The sequence below is a fragment of the Stegostoma tigrinum genome, unplaced genomic scaffold (genome assembly GCF_030684315.1).
Source record: "Stegostoma tigrinum isolate sSteTig4 unplaced genomic scaffold, sSteTig4.hap1 scaffold_112, whole genome shotgun sequence".
NCBI classification, from domain to species: domain Eukaryota; kingdom Metazoa; phylum Chordata; class Chondrichthyes; order Orectolobiformes; family Stegostomatidae; genus Stegostoma; species Stegostoma tigrinum.
The window spans coordinates 459,091-485,392 of record NW_026728063.1 but is presented as its reverse complement, the minus strand read 5'-3'; the positions used below and the strand labels follow the sequence as shown (position 1 = coordinate 485,392).

The following is a 26,302-nucleotide window of genomic DNA, read 5'->3' as shown; positions in this document are numbered from 1 at the left end:
CGGGGGGTTCAGCACTGAGTGCAGCTCAGCACTGAATAGGGGTCAGGCCGGGGGGGAGCTCTTTACTACGGGAGTGCTGCACTGAGGGAGGGCCAGTTTTCAGGGAGCACTGCACTGTCAGAGCGTCAATAAGAAGGGTCTGCTATGTTCTCATTGGGTCAATAATGAAGGAATTCTGCATTATCAGAGTGTTAAAATTCAGGGAACGCAACAATTTCAGAAAGATGATGTTGATGCGGTGGTGGGGGGGGGCACGGTAGCATAAGGTGGTGATGGGAAAGTGGTAAGTCATGCGACACCACTGAAGGGTCAGCACTGAGAGAAAGTCACCCTCTCAGAGGGTCAATATTAAGGGAGAGCTTCACTGTCAGGAGGTCAATCTTCAGACAGTGCTCCAGGACTGAGGCTCAATATTAAGTGACTGCAATACTGTCAGAGGGTCAATGATGAGCACGTGCTGAAGTGTTGCAGAGTAAGTACTGAGGGAGTGCTGCATTGTCAGTGTCATCAATGAGTGAGCTCCACACTGTCGGAAGGCCAATTTTTAGCAAGTGCTGCACTGTCAGAGTGTCACTACTGAGGGAGAACTGCACTGTCAGAACAGTGAGTCATCACAGAGCACTGCACTGTCAGAGGGTCAATATTAATGGTCTGCGACACAGAGTTGGGCTAACAATGAGGGAGTGCTACACTGAGGGGAGTCAGTACAAAGGGAAACTGCCCTCTCAGAGGGTCAACAGTAAGAGTGTGCCAGCGGGTCAGTGCTGGGGAATTACAGCACTGAGAGACGGTCAGTAGCCCCTCAGTCCTGACTCTCTGACAGATTAGTCACTCCCAGAGATTCGGTACTCCCTCATAACTAGCCACCTGGCAACAAGGTACAAACTCAGAACTGACCCTCTGGCCATTCTGCCCTCTCTCTGTTTTGACATTTAAAACATGAGGGTCTTCCCTTAATCATGGGGATTTTCAGCACTTCCTCAGTACTCCTGGCCCCCTGACAGTGTTGCACTACCTCAAACTGACCATATTAAAATGAGGCATCATCTCAATTTGATCCTTTGACAACGATGCACTCCCTCAGCACTGACCCTCTAACAATAAGGCACTCCATCAGTAGTGACCCTCTGCTGATAGTGCTGCAGGACCTCAGTACTGATCCTCCGATTGTGCGATTCCCTCAATTCTTATCCCATTACAATGAGGCACCGCATTCGTATGGCCCTCTGACGAAGTAGCACAGCCTCAGAAGTGATCCATTGACAATGAAGCTTTCCCTCGGTACTGACCCTCTGAGTGCTACTCGACCACAGCACTGACACTCTAGTCCTGCATAACTGTCTCAATTCTGACCTCAATCCTGACCCTCTGAGTGTGAGGCACTCGGTTCTGACCCTGTTACATTGACATTGCAGTTCTTCCTCATTGTTGACCCTCTTGCAGTGCAGAATTCGCTGACGCTCACACACTCCCAATGCGGCATACCTTTAATACTGAACATCTGATAGGACTGCAGGGAGCTGACTCTGACAGTGCAGCATTCTCTCAGTATTGACCCTCTGACAGTATTTCGGGGAGTGCTGCACTGTCAGAGAGTCAGAACTGAGGAAGAGCTGCACTGTCAGTGGGCAAATATTCATGGATTGCTTGGGTCAATTTTAATGGAGTTGTGCAGTGTGACACATTCAATATTAAGAGAGGACTGCACTGTCAGAGGGTCAATGATGGGAGAGTGCTGTGGTGTTGGAAGGTGTGTCCTGAAAGGGAGCCGCCCTGCCAGAGGGCCTATATTAAGGCAGTGCAGCATTGTGAGAGGGTCGATATTTAGTGCATGCTCCTGTCTGAGAGGGTCAATTTGATGGGACAACATGCCTCTGAAACTAACTTGTTGGAGTGCTGCACCGCCTGAGGGTTCGTCTGAAGGGAGTGATGCCCTGTCAGATGATGAGCTTTTCCCTCATCTTTAACCGTCTGATAGTGCAGCACTCCCATAATATTAACCCGTGGCACTTGCTTACAATTGAACTTCTGACAGTGCACAAGTCCAACAAAATGATCCTCTTGAGTGTCGCACACACTCAATATTGGCCCTCCAACAGTGCAGCACTCCCTCAGGACTGACTGTCTGACATTGATACGTGGATCGTGTAGCAATCCTGTAATATTGACCCACTGACACAGCAGAACTCCCTCAATATTGTTTTTCTGACAGTATTGCACTACTGATCCTTCGGCAGTGCCCCTTGATATCAATCTTTTCACATTAGACCATTCCCTCAGCACTAACTCTCTGAATGTGCAGCACTTCTCAGGACTGATTCTGTGATATTTCAGCACTCCCACATCATTAACCCTCTGACAGTGCAGCCCTCCCTTTATATCAACCCTCCAACAGTGCAGTGTTTCCTTAATATTGGACCTCTGATTGTGTGATACTCCCTCAGTGCGAAACTCTGACAATACAGCACTCTCTCTGAAATAACTCTCTGATTAAGCACTTCCTCTGTGCTAACCCTCTGAAAATGGAGCTTCCTCTCATTACTGACCCTTTGCAGTGCCGCACTGCCTCAGTACTCACTCACCACAAGTGCAGCACTCCATTCAGAGTGATCCTCTGACAGTGTGGCACTCCCTTAATACTGACCTGCTCGCGGTGCATCACTGCTCTAATATCAAACCTGCAGCTCTATCAGAGGGTCTGTCCTGAGCAAGTGCCCCATCGTCAGCATGTCAATTCTGAGGCAGTGCCTCTATATCAGTGAGTCAACATTGAGGTAGCTCCTGACGGTCAGAATTACGGGAGTGCCTCATATTTAGAGGGTCATTAACTGAGGGACAGCCTCATGATCAGCGGGTCAGTCTTTACGGACTGCCTTATAGCCAGCGTGTCAGTTCTGAGGCAGTGCCCTCAATGTAACAGATTTAGAAATGGGGTAGGGGGCACATGATTAGAAGGTCAGTAGTAAGCTCTTGGAACTTTGTCAGAGGGTCAGTACTCAGCGAGTGCCTCATTGACATGGGGTCCATCCAGAGGGTTTGCACTGAGGGAATGCTTCCTTGTCAGAGATTCAGAACTGAGAAAGTGCCTCATTGTCAGAGGCTCATTCCTGAGGCAGTGCCTCATTGTCAGAGTGACATAATCAGATAGCACTCCCTCAATTCTAAACCTTAATACTGACCCTCTGACAATGAAGCACTGCCTCAGGACTGACCCTATGATAATGAAGTGTTCTTCAGGACTGAACCATTGACGATGTGACTCTCCATTCGTGTTGACCTTCTGATAATGGGGTTCTCCTTCAGCACTGACCCTCTGACGGTTGTGCACTGCCTCAGTACTGACCCTCTAAATATCTGCCACTCCGTCAATTCTGACCTCCTTATGATGAGGCATTACCTCAATACTGATTGGGGTGCAGGTCTCTGGCACAGAGTCTGTCGCTCTTGCAACGAAGGGAAGGGGGTATAGGAGGAGAGTGTTAGTCATTGGGGACTGAATAGTTAGAGGGACAGATAGAAGGCTTGTTTGGAACCGAAGAGACTCACGATTGGTGCGTTGCCTCCAGGTGCTAGGGTCCGTGTTGTCTCGGATAGTGTCTTTGGGGTCCTGAAGGGAGAGGGTGACCAGCCCCAAGCCATGGTCCACATAGGTACCAACGACATAGGTAGAAAGAGGGATAGGGACGTCAGGCAGGATTTCAGGGAGCTCCGCTGGAAGCTGAGAGCTCAAACAAACAGAGTGGTTATCTCTGGTTTGTTACCCGTGCCAAGTGATAGCGAGGCAAAGAACAGGGAGAGATTTCAGCTGAACACGTGGCTGCAGGGATGCTGCAGGTGGGAGGGCTTCAGGTACATGGACAATTGGGGCTCATTCTGGGGAAGGTGGGACCTGTACAAACAGGACGGTCTCCACTTGAACCAGAGGGGCACTAATATCCTGGGCGGGAAATTTGCTAGTGCTGTTCGGGTGGGTTTAAACTAGCTTAGCAAGGGGATGGGAAACTGTGGTGTAGTTTCAGTACACAGGAGAAAGAGAATAGAGAGGACATGGACAGGATCTCAGTGTCACAGGAGTGTGCTGGCAAACAGCAAGCTGAATTGAAGTGTGCCGACTTCACTGCCAGGAGTATCCGGAATAAGCGAGGGGAGCTTGCAGCATGGATAGGTACCTGGGGCTTCGATGTTGTGGCCATTACGGAGACATGGATAGAGCAGGGTCAGGAATGGATGTTGCAGGTTCCAGGGTTCAGATCTTTGAGTAAGATCATGTAAGGTGGGAAAAGAGGGGGAGGTGTGGCTTTGTTTGTCGAGGACAGTATAACGGAGGCTGAAAAAACTTTTGAGGAGGACTGGTCTACTGAGGTGGGATGGGCTGATGTCAGAAACAGGAGAGGAGAGGCCACACTGTTGGGAGTTTTTTAATAGGCCTCTGCAAAGTTCCAGGGATCTGAAGGAGAGGATTGGCAAAACGATTCTGGGCAGGAGTGAAAGGAACAGGGTGGTCATTATGGGAGACTTTAACTTCCTAAGCATTGACTGGAAATGCTGTAAGTCTCGTACGTCGGCTGGATGAGTTTTCGTCCAATGCACGCAGGAGCGTTTCCCGACACGGTACGTCGAAGGGCCGACGAGGAGAGGCCACGCTGGATCTGGTACTTGACAGTGAACCAGGCCAGGTGTTTGATTTAGTGGTCGATGAGCACTTTGGAGAGAGTGACCATAATTCGGTTAAGTTTAGTTTAGCGATGGAGTGGGAGAGGAACATGCCACAGGGCAAGACTTACAGATGGGGGAAGGCAATTATAATTGGGCAAGACTTAGGAGGCAAAGAATGGGGTAGCAAAATGCAGGGGATGGGGACAATCGAAATGGGGAGCTGGTTTAAGTAACAGATATTGCGTGTCCTTGATAGGTACGTCCCTGTCAGGCAGGGGTCAGTGATAAGGTAGGGAAACCGTGGTTTACTAAAGAAATTGTATCTCGCGTTAAGCAGAAGAGCGAGGCTTCTGTGATGTTGAGATGAGATGGATCAGTTGATGCGATGGAGAGTTACAGATGAGCCAGGAAGGATTTAAAGAGAGAGTTAAGAAGAGCAAGGAGGGGTCCTGAGCAGTCATTCGCAGGTAGAATAAAGGAGATCCGTAAAGTTTTCTCAAGGTATGTGAGGAATATAAGGATGACTGGGGTAGGAATAGGGCCAATCAAAGACAGAAGTGGGAAGTTGTGTGTGGACCGGGTAGAGATCGGAGAGGTGCTAAATGAATATTTCTCATCTGTTTTCACTGAGGAAGAGGAGAATATCGTCGAGACGACTGAGATACGTGCTATTAGACTTGAAAGGATTCAGGTTAGTAAGGAGGAGATGTTATCAATTCTAGAAGGTGTGAAGCTCGATAAATCCCCTGGGCCTGAGAGGATTTTTCCGAGAATTCTCTGGAAAGCTCGGGAGGAGGTGGCGGAGCCCTTGGCTTTGATCTTTGAGTCCTCATTGTCTGCAGGTTTAACACCAGAGGACTGGAGGATTGCAAATGTTGTGCCCTTGTTCAAGAAGGGCAGTAGAGATGAGCCACGCAATTACAGCCAGTGAGCCTTACGTCTGTTGCAGGAAAAGTTTTGGAAAGGGTTATAAGAGATCGGGTTTTTAATCATCTCGGAAGCAACAATTTGATTGGAGATAGTCAACATGGATTTGTCAAGGGCAAGTCGTGTCTCACAAACCTCATGGAGATTTTGAGGAGGTGACCAAGCATGTGGATGAGAGAAGGCCAGTTGACGTAGTGCACATGGACTTCAGTAAAGCCTTTGATAAGGTTCCACACGGTAGGCTATTGGAGAAAATACGGAGCCATGTGATTGAGGGAGATTTCGCAGTTTGGATTAGAAACTGGCTTTCGGTAAAAAGGCAACCAGTGGTGTTTGATGGAAAATATTCAGCCTGGAGTCCGGTTACTAGTGGTGTGCCTCAAGGATCTGTTTTTGGCCCACTGCTGTTTGTCATTTTTATAAATGACTTGGATGCAGGCATAGGTGGATGGGTTAGTAAGTTTGCAAATGACACTAAAGTCGGTGGAGTGGTGGACAATGTGGAAGAATGTCGCATGTTGCAGGGAGACTTGGATAAAGTGCAAAATTGGGCGGAAAGGTGGCAAATGGAGTTCAATGTGAGGTGATTCGCTTTGGGAGGAATAATAGGAAGGTACAATACTGGGCCAATGGAAAGATTCTTGGTAGTGCGGATGTGCAGAGGGACCTTGGCGTCCATGTACACAGATATCTGAAAGTTGCCACCCATGTTGATAGTGCTGTGAAGAAGGCAAAGGGTGTGTTAGACTTTATTGGTAGAGTTCCAGAGCCGTGATGTCATGCTGCAACTGCAGAAAACGCTCGTGCGACCTGTTCTGGTCGCTCCATTGCGGGACGAATTCGGAAGCATTGGAAAAGGAGCAGAGGAGATTTACCAGGATGTTGCCTGGTCTGGAGTGAAGGTCTTATGAGAGAAGGCTGAGCGACTCGAGTCTGTCCTCATTGGGGAGAAGAAGGCTAAGAGGGCCTTTAATAGAAACATACAAGACGATCAGAGAAAGATGAGTCAGGGTGGACGGTGAGAGTCTTTTTCCAAGGATGATGATGTTGGCTTGTACGAGGGGGCTCAGCTACAAATTGAGGGGTGATGGATTGAAGACAGATGTCAGAGGCAGGCTCTTTACCCAGAGAGTGGTAACGGCGTGGAATGCCCTGCCTGCCAATGCAGTTAACTCAGCCACATTCAGGGCATTTGAACAGTCCTTGGATAAGCATATAGATGATGATGGGATAGTGTGAGGGAATGGGCTTAGATTAGTTCACAGGTTGGCGCAACATCGAGGGCCGAAGGACCTGTTCTGCACTGTATTTTTCTCTGTTCGCAGAAGACACTAAAATGAGTGAGAGAGTAAAGTCTGAAGAGGACGATGAAAATCTGCGGAAGGATGCAGAAAGTTTAAGTGAATGGACAAGGGTCTAACAGATGGAGTCCAATGATGGTAGATGTGAGGGTATCCATTTTGGTAGCAATTATGGAAAAATGGAGTCTTGCTAAAATGGTGAAAAATTGTAGCATGCTGCTCCTAGAGGGAGCTGGGCAGCCTTGTGTCTGAATCAGGTAGTTTGCAGATGCGGCTGGTAATTGAGACAGCAAATGGAATAGTGTCCTTCATTGCGAGAGTGATGCAGTTTAAAAATCGGGAGGGTATGCTACAGTTGTTTTGGGTGCTGGTGAGGCTTGGTGTGGAGTAGTTTGTACAGTTTTAGTCTCCTCACTTGAGAAAGGATGTACTGGCACTGGAGGGGGTGCAAAGGAGGTTCACGAGGTTGATTCCAGAATTAAAAATGTTGCTGTATGGGGAGAGATGGGGTAGACTAGGATTGCAGTCACTGGAATTTAGAAGAATGAGGGGTGATCTAATAGAAACTTTTAAAATTATGAAACAAATGGATCGGAAATTGTTTCCACTGATGGGCGAAATTCCAACTCGGGGGCACAGCCTCAAAATAAGTGTGAACAGATTTAAAACTGAGTTGAGGATGAGCTTCTTCATCCAAAGGGTTGTGAATCTGTGGAATTCTCTGCCCACTGAAACAGTTGAGGTTCCCTTGTTGAATGTTTTGAAAGCCAAAACAGAGAGATCTTTGAACAGGAAAGGAATTGAGGGTTATGGTGAATGGGAGGGTAAGTGGAGCTGAGTCCGCAAAAAAGATCAGCGGAACGAGCTGGAAGAGACAGATGGCCTACTCCTGTTTTATTTCTTATGTCCGTACGTCCTTAGATTGCCATCCTTGTCATTCCTCCTTCCCTGGAATAGGCCAGTTCTGAACTGAAGAGTAGGTCTTTCACTAACTCCCACGTATCAAATGTTGGCTTGTTCAATAAAAGCTCCTCCCAATTAATACTGCTCAGCTCCTACCTAACACTGATGTAATTTTCCCTCCCCCAATTTCGTCCCTTCCCACAAGGTCCTGATTATCCATGGCTGTCTTAAAATGTAAGGAGATGCGATCGCCCATTTAAGAAGCTCCTGGTTCACTGTTTTTCCCAAGTGGGAATCAGCTACAGGCTTTCTTGTTCCACGATGGGGGAGGAAATGGCCGAGTGGTATTATTGCTGGACTGTTAATTCAGAGACTGAGATAACATTCTGGGGACCTGTGTTCAAATCCCAGCACAGCAGATGGTGGAATTTGAATTCAATATACAAGAAAATCATGAATTAAGAATATAATGATGACCATGAATTCATTGCCAAATGTCAGAAAAACTCACCTGGTTCACTGATGTGCTTGAGGGAAGGAAACTGCCACCCTTACATGATCTGGCCCACATGTGACTGCAGACCCACAGCAATATGATTGACTTTGAACTGTCCCCTGGGCAATTAGGGATGGACACTAAACACTGCGTAGCTAGGGATGTCCTCCTCCCATTAACAAATAAATAAAATTGGATTCTACATCTTCCGATCCAAGATCGTTTCTTGCTCTCATACTAATTTCTTTGCTTACAGTCACTTTCCCTCCTGCCTGTCTTTTTGGAATGTCGTATAGCCCTGCGCACTTAGCTCCAGTGTTGATCTCCTTGTAACCATGTCTTTGTAATAGCTATAAAATCATGCCCGTCAACCTAGAAATGTGCTATTAATTTGTTGATTTTGTTCTGAATACAATGAGCACGCAAGCAAAGAGCCATGAATTTAGCTTTATCACTTGATTTCACCTCTTGACACTATTTACAGCTGTTTTCTGTTTGTACATGCTGTCTTTTCCAGTACCACGCTGAGTATTGTTATCCCGATAGTTCTTTCGTCTCAGTCCGTGTGTATTCCTGGGCGAATGTGCTCGTGTGGTCTCAGGAGTTGCGGAGGTCACGGCTCTGGGACAGCCGTTTCATCGCCCTATGCTGCAGGTAAGAAGAAAAGAAAATCTCTTGCTCTGAGCTCTGCAAACCTGGGCAATGTCAAAAGGGAAACAAGGTCAAAAGAATTTCAACAAGAATCTCAAAATTAACTGCTGAATTCATATCAACATTACGGGGATCGCCCAACTTAAGGGCCACAACATCCCACTTTCAAGTCTTCACAAACAATCCAAAGGCTGAAGTATCTGTATCCCTCTTAACTTTTATGGTTTTTGAGCTAATTTCTTGTTTCTAACTTGTGCATATTTGTGGTGCCTTATGACTTCTTGCATTTAGCAATTGATAAACTCACTCTCTCACGAGTTCAGGAGAAGCTCGTTTTACAGAATCCCCAGTGTGGAAACAGGCCACTCAGTTCAACAAGCCCACAGCAACCCTCCAAAGAGCATCCCACCTAGACCCATCCCCATTCCCCTACTCTATCCCTGTCAGCCTGCATTTCCCATGGCTAATGTACCTAACCTACACATCCGTGGGCACTGTGGGTAATTCAGCATTGCCAATCCACCTAACCTGCACATCTCTCGACTGTGGGAGGAAACCAGAGCACCCAGCAGAAACCCACACAGACAAGGGGAGAATGTGCAAACTCCACACAGACAGTCATCCGAGGCTGGAATGGAACTCGGGTCCCTGGTGCTGTGAGGTAGCATTACTAACTACTGAGTCACCGTGTCACCCTGAGCTATCTTGACTCCTTCTGAAACATAGGAAGGTATCCACAAGACAAAGATCCTTTTTAATCAGCTTAATTCGTACCAACTGAGGTGGATCTAGTTGGGTGTGTAAAGAAGGGGAGTCTTTCACGAGGGAACTTAACAATTTGGGAGACTCAGTCACCGAGGGAGCCTGACCCGAAGACTGGTCAAAACAATAATGATTCGATATGAATTAGTTAGAATGCAGCTGTCAACAATAATCCTCCATCCCTATGTGGGAGCGAGATTTAACATTCAAAATCAAAACTGAAACTCTTGAACAAGGTAGTTCAAAACAGCCAGTTCTCTGATTGAGGTTGTGAACTTGCTGGCTTCTTCTCATTCAGACGTTTCGTCACCATGATCGGTGACATCATCAGTACAGCCTCCAATGAAACGATGTTATTCTACTCTGTCTGGAATTGACACTGTCCGGTCTGTTCCCATGAGTACTGTCATTTCCGGTTTTGATGTGTATGGGTTTGTGTGTGGGGATCCAATTGTATCTGTTTGTTGGTTGCATTATGGGTGGAGAATCACGCCTCTCAGAGGACACTGCGACAAGGTAACCGTAGTAGCCCAAGCCAAGCATAGACACGCACAGGAATTCCGAGAGGCATGGTTCTGCACCCGTTCTCCAGCCTCACATTGTTGGTCTCTTCAGTCTGAATATGATCACTCAACCATATCCTTGATGACAAACAATAGAGTCTTACTTCCCAAAATCTACAAACAGGACTGTCCAGACAGATCCATTTGTTCTAATGATATCATCTTCTGCTGGAGGGATTCCGAAATGTCTGCATTCTTCCTCAACTGAGCATTCCTTGCATTCGTGGTTGACAGAGCTGTCAGCCATGTCCATTGTGCTGCAGGGTTCCCAAGCGGAATATGAGTTGCTGTTCCTGCAACTTTGGGGTGGCATCATTTGTGGCACTGCAGGAGGCCCATGTTCAGTTTGGTTATGACTTTTGAGGAACGGATGGTCCCTTTGAGATTGAAATTAGAGAAAGATTTCAGGATTTTTTCATGTTCTTGTCTTTCTGTTATGCCCCTAGGAAAAAAGCAATGAAAGTGCCGTTAATTTTTTGCATGGCGAGCTGCTGAATACTAACCGGTCTCACACCATTACCATCACCTTGCCCTTGTGAAGGCAGATATGGATAAGGTTCTCAAAGCTGATGGAAGATTGAAACCACTCTCATCCTGTGACGATGGTAAGTTTCCCTTCTTTAAAAAAAAATGCTTGCAGCTGAATTCGCATAATATAGAGCACAGTGGTTCTGGTTAACACCACTGTCTCAATTCCACCCTTTGGTGACTTTCTGTGTGGAGTTTGCACATTCTCCATGTGGGTTTTCTCCAGGTGCTCGAGTTTGCTCCCACAGTCAAAAGATGTGCAAGGTCAGTGGATTGGCCATGCTAAATTTCCCAAGGTGTTCAGTGATGTGTAGGTTAGGTGAGTTATAGGTGGATGGGTCTGGGTGGGATGCTGTGAGGGGCAGTGTGGACATGTTGGGCTGACCGACCTGTTTCCACACTGTAAGGGTTCTCTGATTCATGATTCCATGATTTTACTGAGCGCAAAGGTACAATATTGACTCGTCATATTTGTCTCACCTCTTTACACATTGACAAGAAAGCTTTAATGTCAGTTTCTCTGCATTTGCAACATGTCTGCTGTCTCTGACAAGGCTGACTATATCTCCTTCTCTAATGCACATCTCCTGTCCCCTAACACTGAGAGGTGACACTTGCTTTTCATTGAGTACAATCAATAAAACAATAGCCTCCATATTACATCCAGCGGCTTCTCTTAACACTCACACACTGTTCTTTTTTTCCTCCAGGTATTGACCACTCATCATTTCTAATTCCTCATCTCATCTCTCTCTCATGCTCTCCCTCTCCCCCTCTCTCCCCCTCTCTCCCCCTCTCTCCCCCTCTCTCCCCCTCTCTCTCCCTCTCTCTCCCTCTCTCTCCCCCTCTCTCTCTCTCCCCCCCCCTCTCTCTCCCCCCCCTCTCTCTCTCTCTCTCCTGTCTCTCTCTCTGTCAGTCTTTATCTCTCCTCTCCCTGTTCTCCCCCATCACTTCACTCACAGGCACCAACAGAGGTTCACAGTCACACTATGTTGCACATGCATATTCTGTCCCTCATGCACAAACACACTACACACACACACAAAAAAAAGTCAGGAACACAGTCTCTCACGAACACACTCTGTCACATTCTCACTCATTCATACTCCATACCGTCACACAGTCGTACACGGTCTTGCACACATTCTGTGGCACACTTGCATGCACTGTCGCAGGATCTTTTGCCAATGCTCTTACTCTCAAGTACACACACACTACCACAAATCTCTCCCTCACACACTTAGGTTTGCAAATTCACTTGCTGTCAAGCTCACTCACACTTACAGACACAGTCACGCCCTCATGCATGCTCTAACACTCCCTTCTTGTGCTAACTCCCTTTCACACACTCACAAGCACAGTCACTGGCACACACATTCTGTCGTGCGCACACACACACTTTCATGCACTGTCTTTGCACTCTTGAGCACAATCATATGCTCACCTCTCTCTTGAACACAATCAATTTGATTTGAGTCAGAGATAATGGGAGCTGCAGATGCTGGAGAATCCAAGATAATAAAATGTGAGGCTGGATGAACACAGCAGGCCAAGCAGCATCTCTGATGAAGGGTCTTGGCCCGAAACGTCAGCTTTTGTGCTCCTGAGATGCTGCTTGGCCTGCTGTGTTCATCCAGCCTCACATTTTATTATCTTGATTTGAGTCATCATTGTCACATGTGCCCAGGTACAGTGAAAAGTTTTCTTCTGCATGCAGTATAGACAGGTGATATCAAACAAGGCGCATTTGTGAAACGGAACATAGTGACAGCTACAGAGAAGATGCACAGAGAGCAAGATCAAAATTAGATTTAAGCTTTTCAGTGTCCGATTCAGATGTCCAATAACAGCAGTGAAGAAGCTGTTCTTGAATCTTTTCACGCATGTATACAAACTTTTTTTACATCTTCCCTTCAGAAAAAGGGAGAAGAGAGTGTAATTGTGGGGTGAGAAGGGCCTTTGATTATGTCAGTTTCTTTCCCGAGGCAGCGGGAAGTAGAGGTGGAATCAACGAATGGAAGGCTGGTTTGCATGATGGACTATGCTGTGTTCATGACTCTGTAGTTTCTTGTGGTCTTAGGAAGAGCTGTTGCCAAACCATGCTGTGACATGCATCCAGATAGGATGCTTTCTCTGGTACATGAATGAAAGTTGACCTTGTGGACACTCCAAATAACCTGAGCCTGCTGGGGAAATAGAAACATTTGGTGTGCTTTTTTGCCCATTGCGACGATCTGGGTGGACCAGGAGAGATTGTTGGTGATGGACACTCTCAACTATCTCCACCTCAGCAACATCTCTCTCTCTGTCTGATGCAGGCGCTCACACACTCACATTCTGTCACCTATTCTGTCTGTCTGTCTCTACCTCTCTCCCTCATCGCCCAGCTCTCGCTCTCTCTCTCTCGCGCTCTCTCTCTCTCTCGCGCTCTCTCTCTCTCTCTCGCGCTCTCTCGCGCTCTCTCTCTCTCTCGCGCGCTCTCTCTCTCGCGCGCGCTCTCTCTCTCTCTCGCGCGCTCTCTCCCTCTCTCGCGCGCGCTCTCTCTCTCTCTCGCGCGCTCTCTCTCTCTCTCGCGCGCTCTCTCTCTCTCTCGCGCGCTCTCTCTCTCTGTCTCCCTCCCCCACCCCCCCAACCTCTCTGGCTTTGTCTCTCTCTCTCTCTCTCTCTCTCTCTCTCTCTCTCTCTCTCTTTTTCTCACACACCAACTCATTGCTCAGTATTCCATGGTATCTGAATTGTTGGAAGAATTAACTCAGACTGAGCGTGGATTTTCTCCCAAATTAGTTATGACAAAGCAGAACCAATTCTGCCTGGAAGAAGAAAGGCAGGAGCCATAATAATTAGGGATTGTTTTGCTCGAGGAACCGTGCTGTGACATGCATCCAGATAGGATGCTTTCTGTGGTACATCAATGAAAGTTGCCCTTGTGGGCACACGGAATTGCCTTAGCCTCCTGGCAAGTCGAGACAACGGTGTGCTTTTTTGCTCATTGCGATGATGTGGATGGACCAGTGAACTAATCTAAGCCTATCCCCCACGATCCCATTATCATCCATATGCTTATCCAAGGACTGTTGAAATGCCCCTAATGTGGCTGAGCTAACTGCATTGTCAGGCAGGGGTTTCCACATCCTTACCACTCTCTGAGTAAAGAACCTGCCTCTGATATCTATCTCAAATCTATTATCCCTCACTGTTTAGCTGTGCCCCCGAATACAAGCTGACGTCATCATCCTCGAAAAAAGACCCACACTGTCCACCCTGTCTCATCCACTGATCATCTTGTATGTCTCTATTAAATCCCCTCTGAACCACCTTCTCTCCAATGAGTACAGACCCAAGTCCCTCAGCCTTTCTTCAGAAGATCTTCGCTCGGGACCAGGCAACATCTCCTCTGCACCTTTTCCAATGCTTCCACGTCCTTCCTGTAATGGGGCGACCAGAACTGTACGCAATATTCCAAATGAGACCGCACCAGCTTTTTGGACAGTTGCAGCATGACATCACAGCTCTGGATCTCAATCCCTCTGCCAATAAAACCTAAAAGACCGTAAGCCTTCTTCACAGCACTATCAACCTGGATGGCAATTTTCAGGGATCGACATAGATGGACACCCTCTGCACAGCAACACTATGAAGAATCTTTCCATTGACCCAATATTCTGCCTTCCTATTATTCATCCCAAAGTGAATCACCTCACATTTATCCGCATTGAACTCCATCTGCCACCTTTCCGCCCAATTCTGCAGTTCATCCAAGTCTACCTGTCACCTGCAACATTGTCCACCACTCCACCGACCTGAGTGTCATCTGCAAACTGACTAACCGATCTACCAATGCCTCCGTCCAAGTCATTTATAAAAATGACAAACAGCAGTGGTCCCAAAACAGATCCTTGAGACAAACCAGTAGTGACCAGACTCCAGGCTGAATATTTTCGATCAACCACCACTGGTTGCCTCCTTAGCCAAAGCCAGTTTCTAATCCAACCTGCTAAATCTCCCTCAATCCCATGTCTCCATGTTTTCTCCAATAGCCTACCATGTGGAACCTTATCGAAGGCTTTACTGAAGTCCATGTCCACCACGTCAACTGCCCGACCCTCATCCACGTGCTTGGTCACCTTCCAAAATTACTCAATGAGGCTTGTGAGACACGACCTGCCCTTGACAAATCCATGTCGACTATCTCCCATCAAATTGGTGCTTGCTCGATGATTATAAATCCTCTCTCTTATAATCCTTTCCAAAACTTTTCCTGCAACAGACGGAAGGCTCACTGGGTTTATAATTACCTGGGTCATCTCTACTGCCCTCTTTGAACAAGGGCACAACATTTGCAACCCTCCAGCCTTCTGGTACGAAACCTGGAGACAATGAGGACTCAAAGATCAAGGCCCAAGGCTCCGCCGCCTCCTCCGTAGCCTCCCAGAGAATCTGAAAGTTTTGAAGGATGATGCGTTGTATCCGGAGGTTGGTGGGGTGGTACGTTAGGACGAGGGAGACTTTGTTTTGGTTGTTGTTGCGGGGTGGGGTGAGAGGGATTTGTTGCAGGAAATGCTGGAGACACGGTCGAGGGCGTTATCAACCACAGAGCGGGGCAAGTTGTGGTCCTTGAAAAATGAGGACATCTGAGATATACGGGAATAGAATACCTCATCCTGGGAGTGCAGATGCAGAGGCAAAGGAATGGGGAATAGGAGATGAATTGTTGCAGGAATATGGTGGGAGGAGGTGTAATCTTGGTATCTGTGGGAATTGGTGGACTTGAAATGGATATTTGTTTCTCAGTGGTTGGAAATAGAGTGGTCCAGGTAAGAGAGAGAGGTATCAGAGATTGTCCAGGTTAACTTCAAGTTCGGGAGGAAGGTGTTGGTGAAGTGGATGAACTGTTAGAGCCCCTTGTGGGAACACGAGGCGGTGCCGATCCAGTCATCAATGTAACGGAGGAAGAGGTGGGGTTGAGGGCCAGTGTAGGTACGGAAGAGGGAGCGTTCCATGTAACCTACAAAGAGGCAGGCATAGCTTGGGCCCATTTGGCTACCCTGGCCACCCTCTTTGTCTGTAGGAAGTGGGAGGAATTGAAAGAGAAACTGTTGAGGGTTGTTCAAGGACCGGAACTTCCCCCTCCTCAGTGGTCAAAAACGCCCTCGACCGTGTCACCCGCGTTTCCCACAACTCATCCCTCACACCCGCACCCCATAATAACTACCAAAACAGTGTCCTCCTCGCCCTCACGTACCACCCCACCAACATCCGGATTCAATGCGTCGTCCTCCGACCCTTCTGCCATCCGCAATCTGACCCCACCACCAAAGACATGTTTCCCACCACCCTTAGGTGACCCCCTTATCCGCTCCACACTCCCCTCTAGCACTCCCTACACCCAGCACTTTTCCCTGCATATCCATAAATGTTGTCATCACAACGTTTAAAATTCACTGGTCCCGATACCTCCCCCCTTACCCCCATCCCAGGCCCCAGGAAGAATTTCCTCATCAAACAGATGTTTACCTGCACATCTGCTAATGTGGTAGACTGTATCCACTGTTGCCATTGTGGCCCCCTCTCCATCGGGGAAACCAAACAGAGGTTTGGGGACCGCTTCACCTGTGCTCAGTTTGCACTAAAGAACTGCACCTCCCAGTTGCGAACTGTTTCGACTCTCCCTACCAATCCTCAGGTAACATGTCCATCCTGGGCCTCCTGCAGTGCCACAACGATGCCACCTGAAGGTTGCAGGAGCAGCACCTCATATTGCGCTTGGGAACCCTGCACTCCATGGTATCAATGTGGACTTGACAAGCTTCAAAATCACCCCTCCCCCTCCCGCATCCCAAAACCAGCCCACCTATCCCATCCTGCCACCTCAAACCCCACCCCCATTTCCTACCTCCTCACCTCTTCCCGCCCCGGAGACCTGTTCGTCCTCCCCGGACTGACCTGTCCCCTCCCTACCTCCCCACCTACACTCACCTCTGCTGGCTCTATCCCCACCTCTTTAACTTGTCTGTTTCCTCTCCACCTATCTTCTCCTCTAACCATCTTTGATCCGCCTCCCCCTCTCTCACTATTTATTTCAGAACTCTCTCCCCCTCCCCCTTTTCTGATGAAAGGTCTCGGCCCAACATGTCAGCTTTTGTGCTCCTCAGATGCTGCTTGGCCTGCTGTGTTCATCCAGCTGCACACTTTGTTATCTCTACACCTCTTAACAACCTCATTAAGTGAGTTCTAGAGCGAACTATGCAGGGTAGACTTTGGGTTTATCATTCTAACTTGCCAGTCCTGAAAGATGAAAGTTGGTTTGTGTTGGATGTTTGTCTCATAGCTATGAAAGATATCCTGAAAGGATTTTTCAAATCTTTTGTTGAGAATTGTACCCATTTAGTCACTAATCCTTTTCCTTCTTTAAAGTTTCCTTGGTAGTGACAAATTTCAAATATCTGCAGAATTTTATTTGGCTTTGTATTGGTTGTCTGTGATTCTCTGTTAATGGCTCCGCGACCTGCCAGCTAATTACAGAATTTATCATTGATGTGCCTGTACCAAAATCTTTCGTCTTATACTATATATCCCAATTTCAGGAGAAAGTCCATAGAAACCTTTTAAAGGAAAGGGGATTCGAAAGAAAATCTATCGATCAAAATCATGAATAGTTGATAAATTATTTGCATTCCATATTTCCAGAACCTGCCCCGGAAGAGAGAGCCCAGAGAATTGCCAAAGCTGTCCGCAAACAGTCAATAGAAGTGAAGGAAAATTGGGAACAACTGAAAATCCGTGCGAGCAACTGGCAGAAACAGGTGGAAAAGGCGTTGGAGAAACTTCAAGAACTGCTGAAAGCTCTGGATGATCTTGAGGCTCATGTGATAACAGCTGAGGGGGTCCACACTGATTGGCAACCTGTGAGTGACCTGCTTATTGACTCATTGCAGGATCACATTGATAAAACCACAGTAAGTGCAATGACATTACACTTCACTTATGAACAGATGTAACCACAATGTTGTATCGAGACGATCAGTAATATGAGTACTTCAGTCATATTGATTGAATGGTTGTTAACTTAATTTGCAAATTAAAACTTAGTTGAGCATGCCTTCTGATGATATCACATCGTTAATATTAGTATAGTTGAGGATTCTGTTAGTCAGTGACATCAGCTGAGTTATCTGCTTGTTGCCATGTTATCAGGGTTAAAGGTAAAGTCTTAGCACGCCATTTGGCGACTCCTTCGAGAGAGACAACTGGTTATGATTTAACCTGAAGATCACCATGCCTCAGGGAAGTAGAGGGGTTGAGGCGAAGACCCTTTGTGGTCAGCTCACTGGTGTGGCAATTGAGCCCTCTGTGCAGGGCATCAGTCTGCATTACAAACCAACTGAATTTGAAGAGAGTTTAGGATTGGAGAGCAATCCATGCAATTATTTTTTTTTAATGAATGTTTCTCACTGGGACTCTCTCACCGGCAAACTTTTTAAAAGCCAGCTCAGCCATACAGGCGAGATCAGTTCCTGATCTCAGCTGAATTTTTTGACGTGGGGTGGGTCAGCGTTAGGAGTTCATTGATTGGAATGAATTCTCATTAAGTTAGCAAGAGGGATACTACACGTGAATAGATCGATGTTTTGAAAAGAGGATGAGATATGAGCAAAAGTTGAATTGATGTGGAAGACCAGCCACAATCATCATCGACGGTGGAGCAAGCTTGAGCGGCCATGCAACATTGTGCTGCCACTATTTGACTTGTTCTGTGGAAAGGAAGGAAAATGGTCCAAGTGTCAAAAATGCCGAAGACCACATCATTCTACAACCTCAAAATTTGATTGTGTTCAGCATATTATCACTCCTGGTACCCCTAAATCCTGGTCTATCATCTCAGCAGCTCGACTCTGCCCAAAAGCTGGTTACTTGTGACATTTTTGAGGGATCTTCCCAAGTCTGAAAATCATTTTTGTTTTTGTACAATCAGAGTTGGCCAGTGTGGAAGGAGGTTGTTTGGCATATCGTAGCTCTTTGAAATAACTCCCCAATTCGTCCCCCTCTGCTTGGCAATGACTTCAACCACTTATAAAATCTCTTCAATGGAGGGAAACTTTGAAGGCGTCTGATTGGAGTATTAACGATCCCAGAATACAACTGAGCCTTATTAAGTTGTTAGTTCTGATGATCAAGAGCTTGATGAAAGAGGATTGTTTGAAAAAGTGCCTTAAAAGAGGAAATGTACAGAGGCTAAGAGGTGTAGGAAGTTAGCGAGTTTTGAGAGGATTTGTTGCTTGGGTTGAGGTTCTGGATGTGAGTTTGCTCGCTGAGGGTGCAGGAAGTCTCTTCTTGGGTTTGAAGCCGACACAATTAAATGTTTGGCAACTAGTAATGGGCCGTTTAAAATCAAGAGTGGGCAAGAGGACATAATTAGACGAGTGCAGATATCCTGAAGTATGGTTGGACTGGTGGAGATTACCAAAATAGCGATAGGCATAGCCAAGTAACGATTTGTAAACAAAAATGAGAATTTAATAAAATTACTGTTAATAGTATCAGTCAGGTAGAAAGTACAGAGAATAGGAATTGGTTCAAGTTGAGACTCAGGCAGTGGAGTTTTAGACGACCTCAAGTGTTCAATGGACAAATGTGGGTCTCCATCAGGGAATGCATTGGAATTGTCAGGTCCAGAAGTGAAGTAGTTCCAGGTGAAGGTTTCACTGCGAATGAGCCGAGACAAAAGACAGGTAGGCAGGATTGAAAAGATGTAAAGAGACAGCTTTAGGGATTGCATGAATGTGTGGTCGGACGTTCATCATGGGATAAACAAGATGCCAAGGTTGTGCTGAGACAAGTGTAATATTACATTGTTGCCAAGGCGGAGTAATGCAATCAGTAGGTCGTGAATAGAGATTGGTGTGGGGACCACAAAGTGGTCTTCCCAGTTTTAAATTGTTATCTCTACATAGTTGCGCAACTTTATGTTCTGTTCAAAAGGCATTACTGACGAGGAAACAGAAGTTAGCCATTTGTTTACTTGTCAATATATCTTGATTTTTCCACCATGTTCTCCAATTATTGACACCACATGTGCAGTGTACGAAGTGAACCGTTCAAACCTTAAAAGGAGATGTTAAAATTGTGGAATATAAAGTTAAATTTATTTTTTTGAAAATTTAAATAAATTACATGAAGGTTTGACCAAGACTGCAAGGAATTAGATGGAACACCAGATGAATAAAACAAGCAGTAGTAAGGTGGTACTAGCTGGATGTTCCTGAAGAAAGAGAACGCAGCCAACCTTTCTTCCATCAGGGGGATTAATTGTGTGGTGTCAGACACAGTCGATGAAATCATTCCTTCTGTCTTTACTGTCTAAGTAGACTATGGTTGTAATATTTCCTTTTTTAAGCGCTCAAGGTTAGACACACTTCACGTGACATTCTCATTTTATAAATTTTAAGAAGTTGACTTATTGTCAAGTCACGATAGGATTGAAAACACATTCTATAACTGTTTGAAGTCAGAAGTCACATGACACCAGCTTGTCGTCCAACAGGTTCATTTGAAATCACACAAGCTTTTGGAGTGCAGCCCCTTCATCAGGTGCAGTTAGTGAGGTGACCACAGAGAGAGAGAGCTTATCAGCAGAGAGATCAAAAGATCATAGAATTGGCGTGAGTGGAGTGTCAGATAATAACTCTATACAGGTGACCAAGAGTGTTCGAGGCAAGTAAAGCGTTTATAAAGTCAATGTCAGTGCTGTGCTGTCATGATAATCAGGCAGCGCAACAGGAATGTACAAAAGGTGGCATCTCAGGTCAGACTCTGACTTGTAGTTTAGAGGCTTGTGTTCAGAATCTGTCTTAGAGTTTTAACCTTTATTTCAAAAGCAAGAATTTATAAGATACCACACTGACTGTAACTACAAGTTGTGTGTTTCTTCAACAAAATATTTATGCAAACAAACAAACATCCTGGATGAAGACTTATTATCTGACACTCCACTCACACCAGTTGCATGATGTTTTGATCTGTCTGCTTATCAACTGTGTGTTTGTGTGTTTTCCTCCCTGACCGCACCTGATGAAGGGACTGCACTCCGAAAGCTTGTATGATTTCAAATAAACATGTCAGATTATAACCTGATGTCATGTGAGCTCTGACTTTGTCTATCCTAGTCCAACACCAGCACCTCCACATTATAACTGTTTGGAACCAAGTCAGCGCAACAGGTATATGTCGAACATTTGACTTCGGAAGAATGCCGAGTGCTGAAAAATTCATGAATAACAAAGGATTTCTTCATGGTGCCATCTATCGTAACATGCTGCGTCTCACAGTCACAATGAAAGGATGGCCACTTCAATTTAGCAGGGCCAAGAACAGTTATGGACATTTTTAGCATGGGAGGAGGCCATTCAACCTATTTTAACTGTCCCAGCTCTCTCCCAGCGCAACAAAATTAATCCTTCTCTCGAACTCATTCCACATATTTCACAGAATTGAAATATATAGGCACATACTTAAGAGATTTTAACATCAAGTGAGCAGTTCTCGCACTTCACCTTGTCACTAAAAATGGAAAACGTGACTTACAAGGAGTGGGTCTTTATTTTGTTCTGTTTGGATGATGAAGCAGATGCAAGTCAAAGTGCTGGAACTGGCGTCTTGAACTTAGCAACTGTTCAACGTGTATAAAATGAATTCTGTGCACATCTACAAAAAGCAGTTTTATGGAAGGAAAAGGTACCAAAGAAGATTTGGTGTATTGTGCTTGATGCTATTATACTCCAACCTGTGAAAACAGAACTCTACGACTGTGAGTGTTGAGTTCTGAGAGGGTGCTATCTTGTTTGAATGTACATTGCTAAGCTGAGGCCTATTTTCCCAACAGCAAAATTGGTAATCCAGCAAGAAATGGATATTTCTCACATTTGTTGGCTGTAAGTGTCTGTTTAAAGTTTGAGGACAGTTTCCTTATATACAGGTGCTTAACCTGCTTTTACAGTTGGAACATTTGTTGTGCCAATGAAAATTTTTTGAATGGTTTCACCTCCAGTTTTCCTCTTTGTACGTATTTGGTATTTTTTCAGGGTAAGGACTATCTTCAAAATCTGAGATTGGGTTTTGAAAGACAGCAGCCTTTGTTTTGGAGAGATAATGGGAACTGCAGATGCTGGAGAATGCGAGATAACAACGTGTGGAGCTGGATGAAGACAGCAGGCCAATCAGCATCTTAGGAGCACAAAAGCTGACGTTTCGGGCCGAGAACCACCTTCAGAAAATGGGGAGGGGGTGCGGGTTCTGAAATAAATACGGAGAGAGGGGGAGGCGGATGGAAGATGGATGGAGGAGAAGATAGGTGGAGAGGAGAGTATGGGTACGGAGGCAGGGAGGGGATAGGTCAGTCTGGGGAGGCCGGACAGGTGAAGGGAGCGGGATGAGGGGAAATCGGGGTGCGGCATGAGGTGGGAGGGGGGTTGGGTGAGAGGAAGAATAGGTTTGGGAGGCGGGGACGAGCTGGGCTGGTTTTGGGATGCAGTGGCAGGACAGGAGATTTGAAAGCTTGTGAAATCCACATTGATACCATTGGGCTGCAGGGTTCCCAAGCAGAACATGAGTTGCTGTTCCTGCAACCTTCGGGTGGCGTCATTATGGCACTGCAGGAGGCCCAGGTTGGACATGTCCTCTCGGGAATGGGAGGGGGAGTTGAAATGGTTAGTGACTGGGAAGTGCAGTTGTTTACTGCAAACTGAGCGTAGGTGTTCTGAAAAGCGGTCCCCAAGCCTCTGCATCGTTTCCCCAATGTAGAGGAAGCCACAACGGGGACAGCGGATGTTTTGGATATTTCTTAAGCATTGATTTTCATTCAGAGTTGGTTGGATTTTGCTGAAGCAATAGACATAACTCACTATGACGTAGACAATGTCAGAGTTAATGTTTCGCGTCCTGTGACCCTTCCTCAGATCTCACTCTTCACTGATGCTGCCAGACCTGCTGAGCTTTTCCAGCAACTTCTGCTTTTCTTGCTGATTTACAGTGTCCACAGTTCTTATGTTTTTTACGACACAGACAAAACTTGATGCTGCATTCTCCAACTTCCCTGCCTTTTTGTCATATGATATTGTCTTTTTCGGACAGAAGTGGCTTTTTTTTGTTTGTTTTAACTTCCGCACATACTTTCTATGCAGGTTAAAAGTCTACACCTTTTCAGTTCTCTGCTGCATAATGAAGAATTGGAACAATTTTTTTTATAAAGTAGAAAATTAGTGTGGTTTGTTTTCCAAAATGTGATGTGTAAGTGCAACACTTAACAGTGTGTTCATCAAACTATTGTTTCCTTTGATCTTTGTGTTGCAGAAATTTCTAGAATCATTTCATTTTTTTTTGATATATTTTAGCAGCTTTCCTGGAGCAAGTCTGTTTTCCTTCGGATGAGACGACTTTCAGACATACTCCCTTTATTATGAGATTCCAGTTACTGGATTCCAGTTCCCTCTCCCCATCCCCCTCTCTGATGAAGGGTCTAGGCCCGAAACGTCAGCTTTTGTGCTCCTGAGATGCTGCTTGGCCTGCTGTGTTCATCCACCCTCCCATTTTATTATCTTGGAATTCTCCAGCATCTGCAGTTCCCATTATCTCTGGTATCAATGTGGACTTCACCAGCTTCAAAATCTCCCCTTCCCCAACTGCATCCCAAAACCAGCCCAGTTCTTCCCCTCCCCCTACTGCATCACAAAACCAGCCCAGCTGTTCCCTTCCCCCGACTGCATCCCAAAACCAGCCCAGCCTGTCTCCGCCTCCCTAACATGTTGTTCCTCTCACCCATCCCTTCCTCCCACCTCAAGCCACACCTCCATTTCCTACCTACCACCTCATCCTGCCTCCTTGACCTGTCCGTCTTCCCTGGACTGACCTATCCCCTCCCTACCTCCTCACCTGTACTCTCCTCTCGACCTATCTTGTTTTCTCTCCATCTTCGGTCCGCATCCCCCGCCCCCCGATTTATTCCAGTTCCCTCTCCCATCCCCCTCTCTGATGAAGGGTCTAGGCCCGAAATGTCAGCTTTTGTGCTCCTGAGATGCTGCTTGGCCTGCTGTGTTCATCCAGCTCCACACTTTGTTATCTTGGATTCTCCAGCATCTGCAGTTCCCATTATCAGTGGCATTTTCCTCTTCATCAAAGTTTGTGCAAAAGCAACACGATATGGGGGGGCACGGTGGCTCAGCGGTTAGCACTGCAGCCTCACAGCACTGGGGACCCAGGTTCAATTCCAGCCTCAGGCAACTGTCTGTGTGGAATTTGCACCTTGTCCCTGTGTCTGCGTGGGTTTCCTCCAGGTGCTCCGGTCTCCTCCCACAGTCCAAAGATGTGCACGCTAGGTGGATTGGCCATGCTAAATTGCCCATAGTATTACGGGGCGTGGGTCTGGGTGGGATGCTCCAAGGTTTGGTGTGCACTTGTTGGGCCAAAGGGCCTGTTTCCACACTGTAGGGAATCTAAACAATCCTGTTCCCACATCTCCATGTTATAACCCTGCTGATCACTGCCCACAGAGATGTTTGATAACAAAAGGATAACAATAATATTCAAACCCAGTGCTGGAGATGTATTTTAAATACACTGAGGCCAGTGTCGATCTCCAAATCAACTTTTATTTACAAATGAACTGTCTTCAACTTTAGCACTGCCTCATTCAGAGATAGTTGCCAGGGTGTCAGCATCTCTGACCCTCACTTCTTATCTGTCAGCCAGGGCTCCCTGATTTGGGCTGTTAATATGGAACAATCAGGCAACTCATATTCTGTGAGGTTCAACTGGCCGACCTGGTCACAAACCAGTGCGGTGTGTTCATCGAAAATCAAACGTACTAGAAAGATACCATTCCATACCAGTGTAAAAGAAGGCATGAGGCTAAACTGGGGAGGGAAGAGAACTGCTTATTGGGGGTGGCCCAGAGAGTGGAAGAAAATCGAATGGGAAGAAGACCATTTGAGACTGAGGGAGAGAGATGTAATTGCCTGAATGAGGCATTCCAATCGCGAAATGGATTTTTGTGTGTACACCATGTTCAGTTTCCCCGATCTTAATCTGTACTCCTCTTTCAATCATTAGTATCTGAAATTTCTGTATCATTTCCAAATGCTCTGTCTCTAATGTTCTGCTGTTGGAATTGGTTGAACTGCAGAGATATCATTTATTTGCACAAATGTGTTCAGTGAAATGAGTTGCATGCTATATATGTATTATTCTTCCTGATTCTATTGTACGCATACAAATTAAAGTTAGTTCCACTTTTGAACAACAAACTGCTTTTCGATGTCTGATGTATCTCATTTGCCTGCCACTTACTTTTGTTGATGAGTTGTGTTTCTGTTTTGTGAAGAAATATGAATCAGCTGGAGCACTAATGGCAATGCCCAATGTGGTGATCTTCCAACATTGCAGCTGGAAGGTGGGGCAGGGTGGGGGATGGGTTTCACGAGAACTATTACAGAGGGAAATGGAGAGACAGGTGATGTATGTGGCAGCACCGAGACAGTGAGGAGAATGAAATGCAGCCTGAAGGGGAATCTGGCTGTAGTTGCAAAGGCACGGGCTGAATGGAAGAGGACAGAAAGGATTCACTCTGAGGAAGAGAAGATCAGACTAGACTGACTCTGAAACAGGCAGTAATCATTGGCAAGTTACTGATAGGAGGGTGAATCAATCGGGTTCACTTTAACACTGTTTACAGTTACCATATAGTTCCTGGGAGATGTGCAGATCAGGCCAGGCTCATAGAGAAACGCTTCCCGGAGTAATTAACATGGAGACCCCACTGGGAAAGAGTGAGGGGTTGGCCGTCCTGCTTCCACTGCTGCTGGTGATGTCCAGGCCAGTCATTCTGGCCAGAGACTTGAGCTGCATCATCGGCACGAATGAACAATATGGAGGGTATGACAGTGAACTGGACTCGACGTCCAGATTTCTGATGGAAACGGTTAAAGTTGCCAAGCTGCATAACATCTTCAGCACCCCCGCCGACTGAGCATAGAGTAGAAACGCCTGGTCATAGCCAGATGGGTCTATACACCCATTGGATAGATTTCCTGTTTGCGCCCACACGTCCTCGATCGTATCCATTGAAGTCAAGCCGGTGTTCTTCTCTGACTACTGCCTCCTGCTGGCTGACTGTCACCTACAGGATGACCAGCGGGCTGGCAAGGGAACATGGAAGCTGAATGTGAAACTGTTGACCCCAGAAAAATCATTAAGAAGCTCAAAAGAGAGCACACAGGTTGGAGAACGATGAAGACCCTTTTTGCACTTGGTGGGAGGCAGTCAAGGGGAACTCCAAGAAGCTCTTTGTCCTGAAAAGTGTTCAGAAGGTGAGAGAGAGTTGGGCAAAACTGTTCAAACTCCAGAAACCCGTGCAAAACCTACTCTTCCTACAGACAATCGGGTCAATGTCACGGAGGAGCCCCAGGAGGTGTCGAGGCAGCAAGCCCCACTCTCTGCCTTGGAGGCCCCCAAGACAATCTTGCGGT

General features: G+C 46.4%; 1 protein-coding gene across 3 annotated transcripts in view; it reads left to right on the top strand.

Annotated features, from left to right (window-relative positions):
* LOC132207624 (utrophin-like) overlaps positions 1-22,170 on the top strand; it is a 51,914-nt gene extending 29,744 nt beyond the window's left edge. The window contains exons 3-5 of one of the 3 annotated variants that reach the window (XM_059643566.1): positions 8,801-8,937; positions 17,475-17,692; positions 21,866-22,170. In XM_059643566.1, coding sequence (XP_059499549.1) covers positions 8,801-8,937; positions 17,475-17,692; positions 21,866-22,012 — 502 coding nt within the window. In that variant the 3' untranslated portion in view covers positions 22,013-22,170. Of the gene's footprint in view, positions 1-8,800; positions 8,938-17,474; positions 17,744-21,865 lie in introns of all 3 variants that reach the window. The other 2 variants (XM_059643567.1, XM_059643565.1) reach the window with 2 other exon arrangements.
* The last annotated feature ends 4,132 nt before the right edge of the window (positions 22,171-26,302 follow it).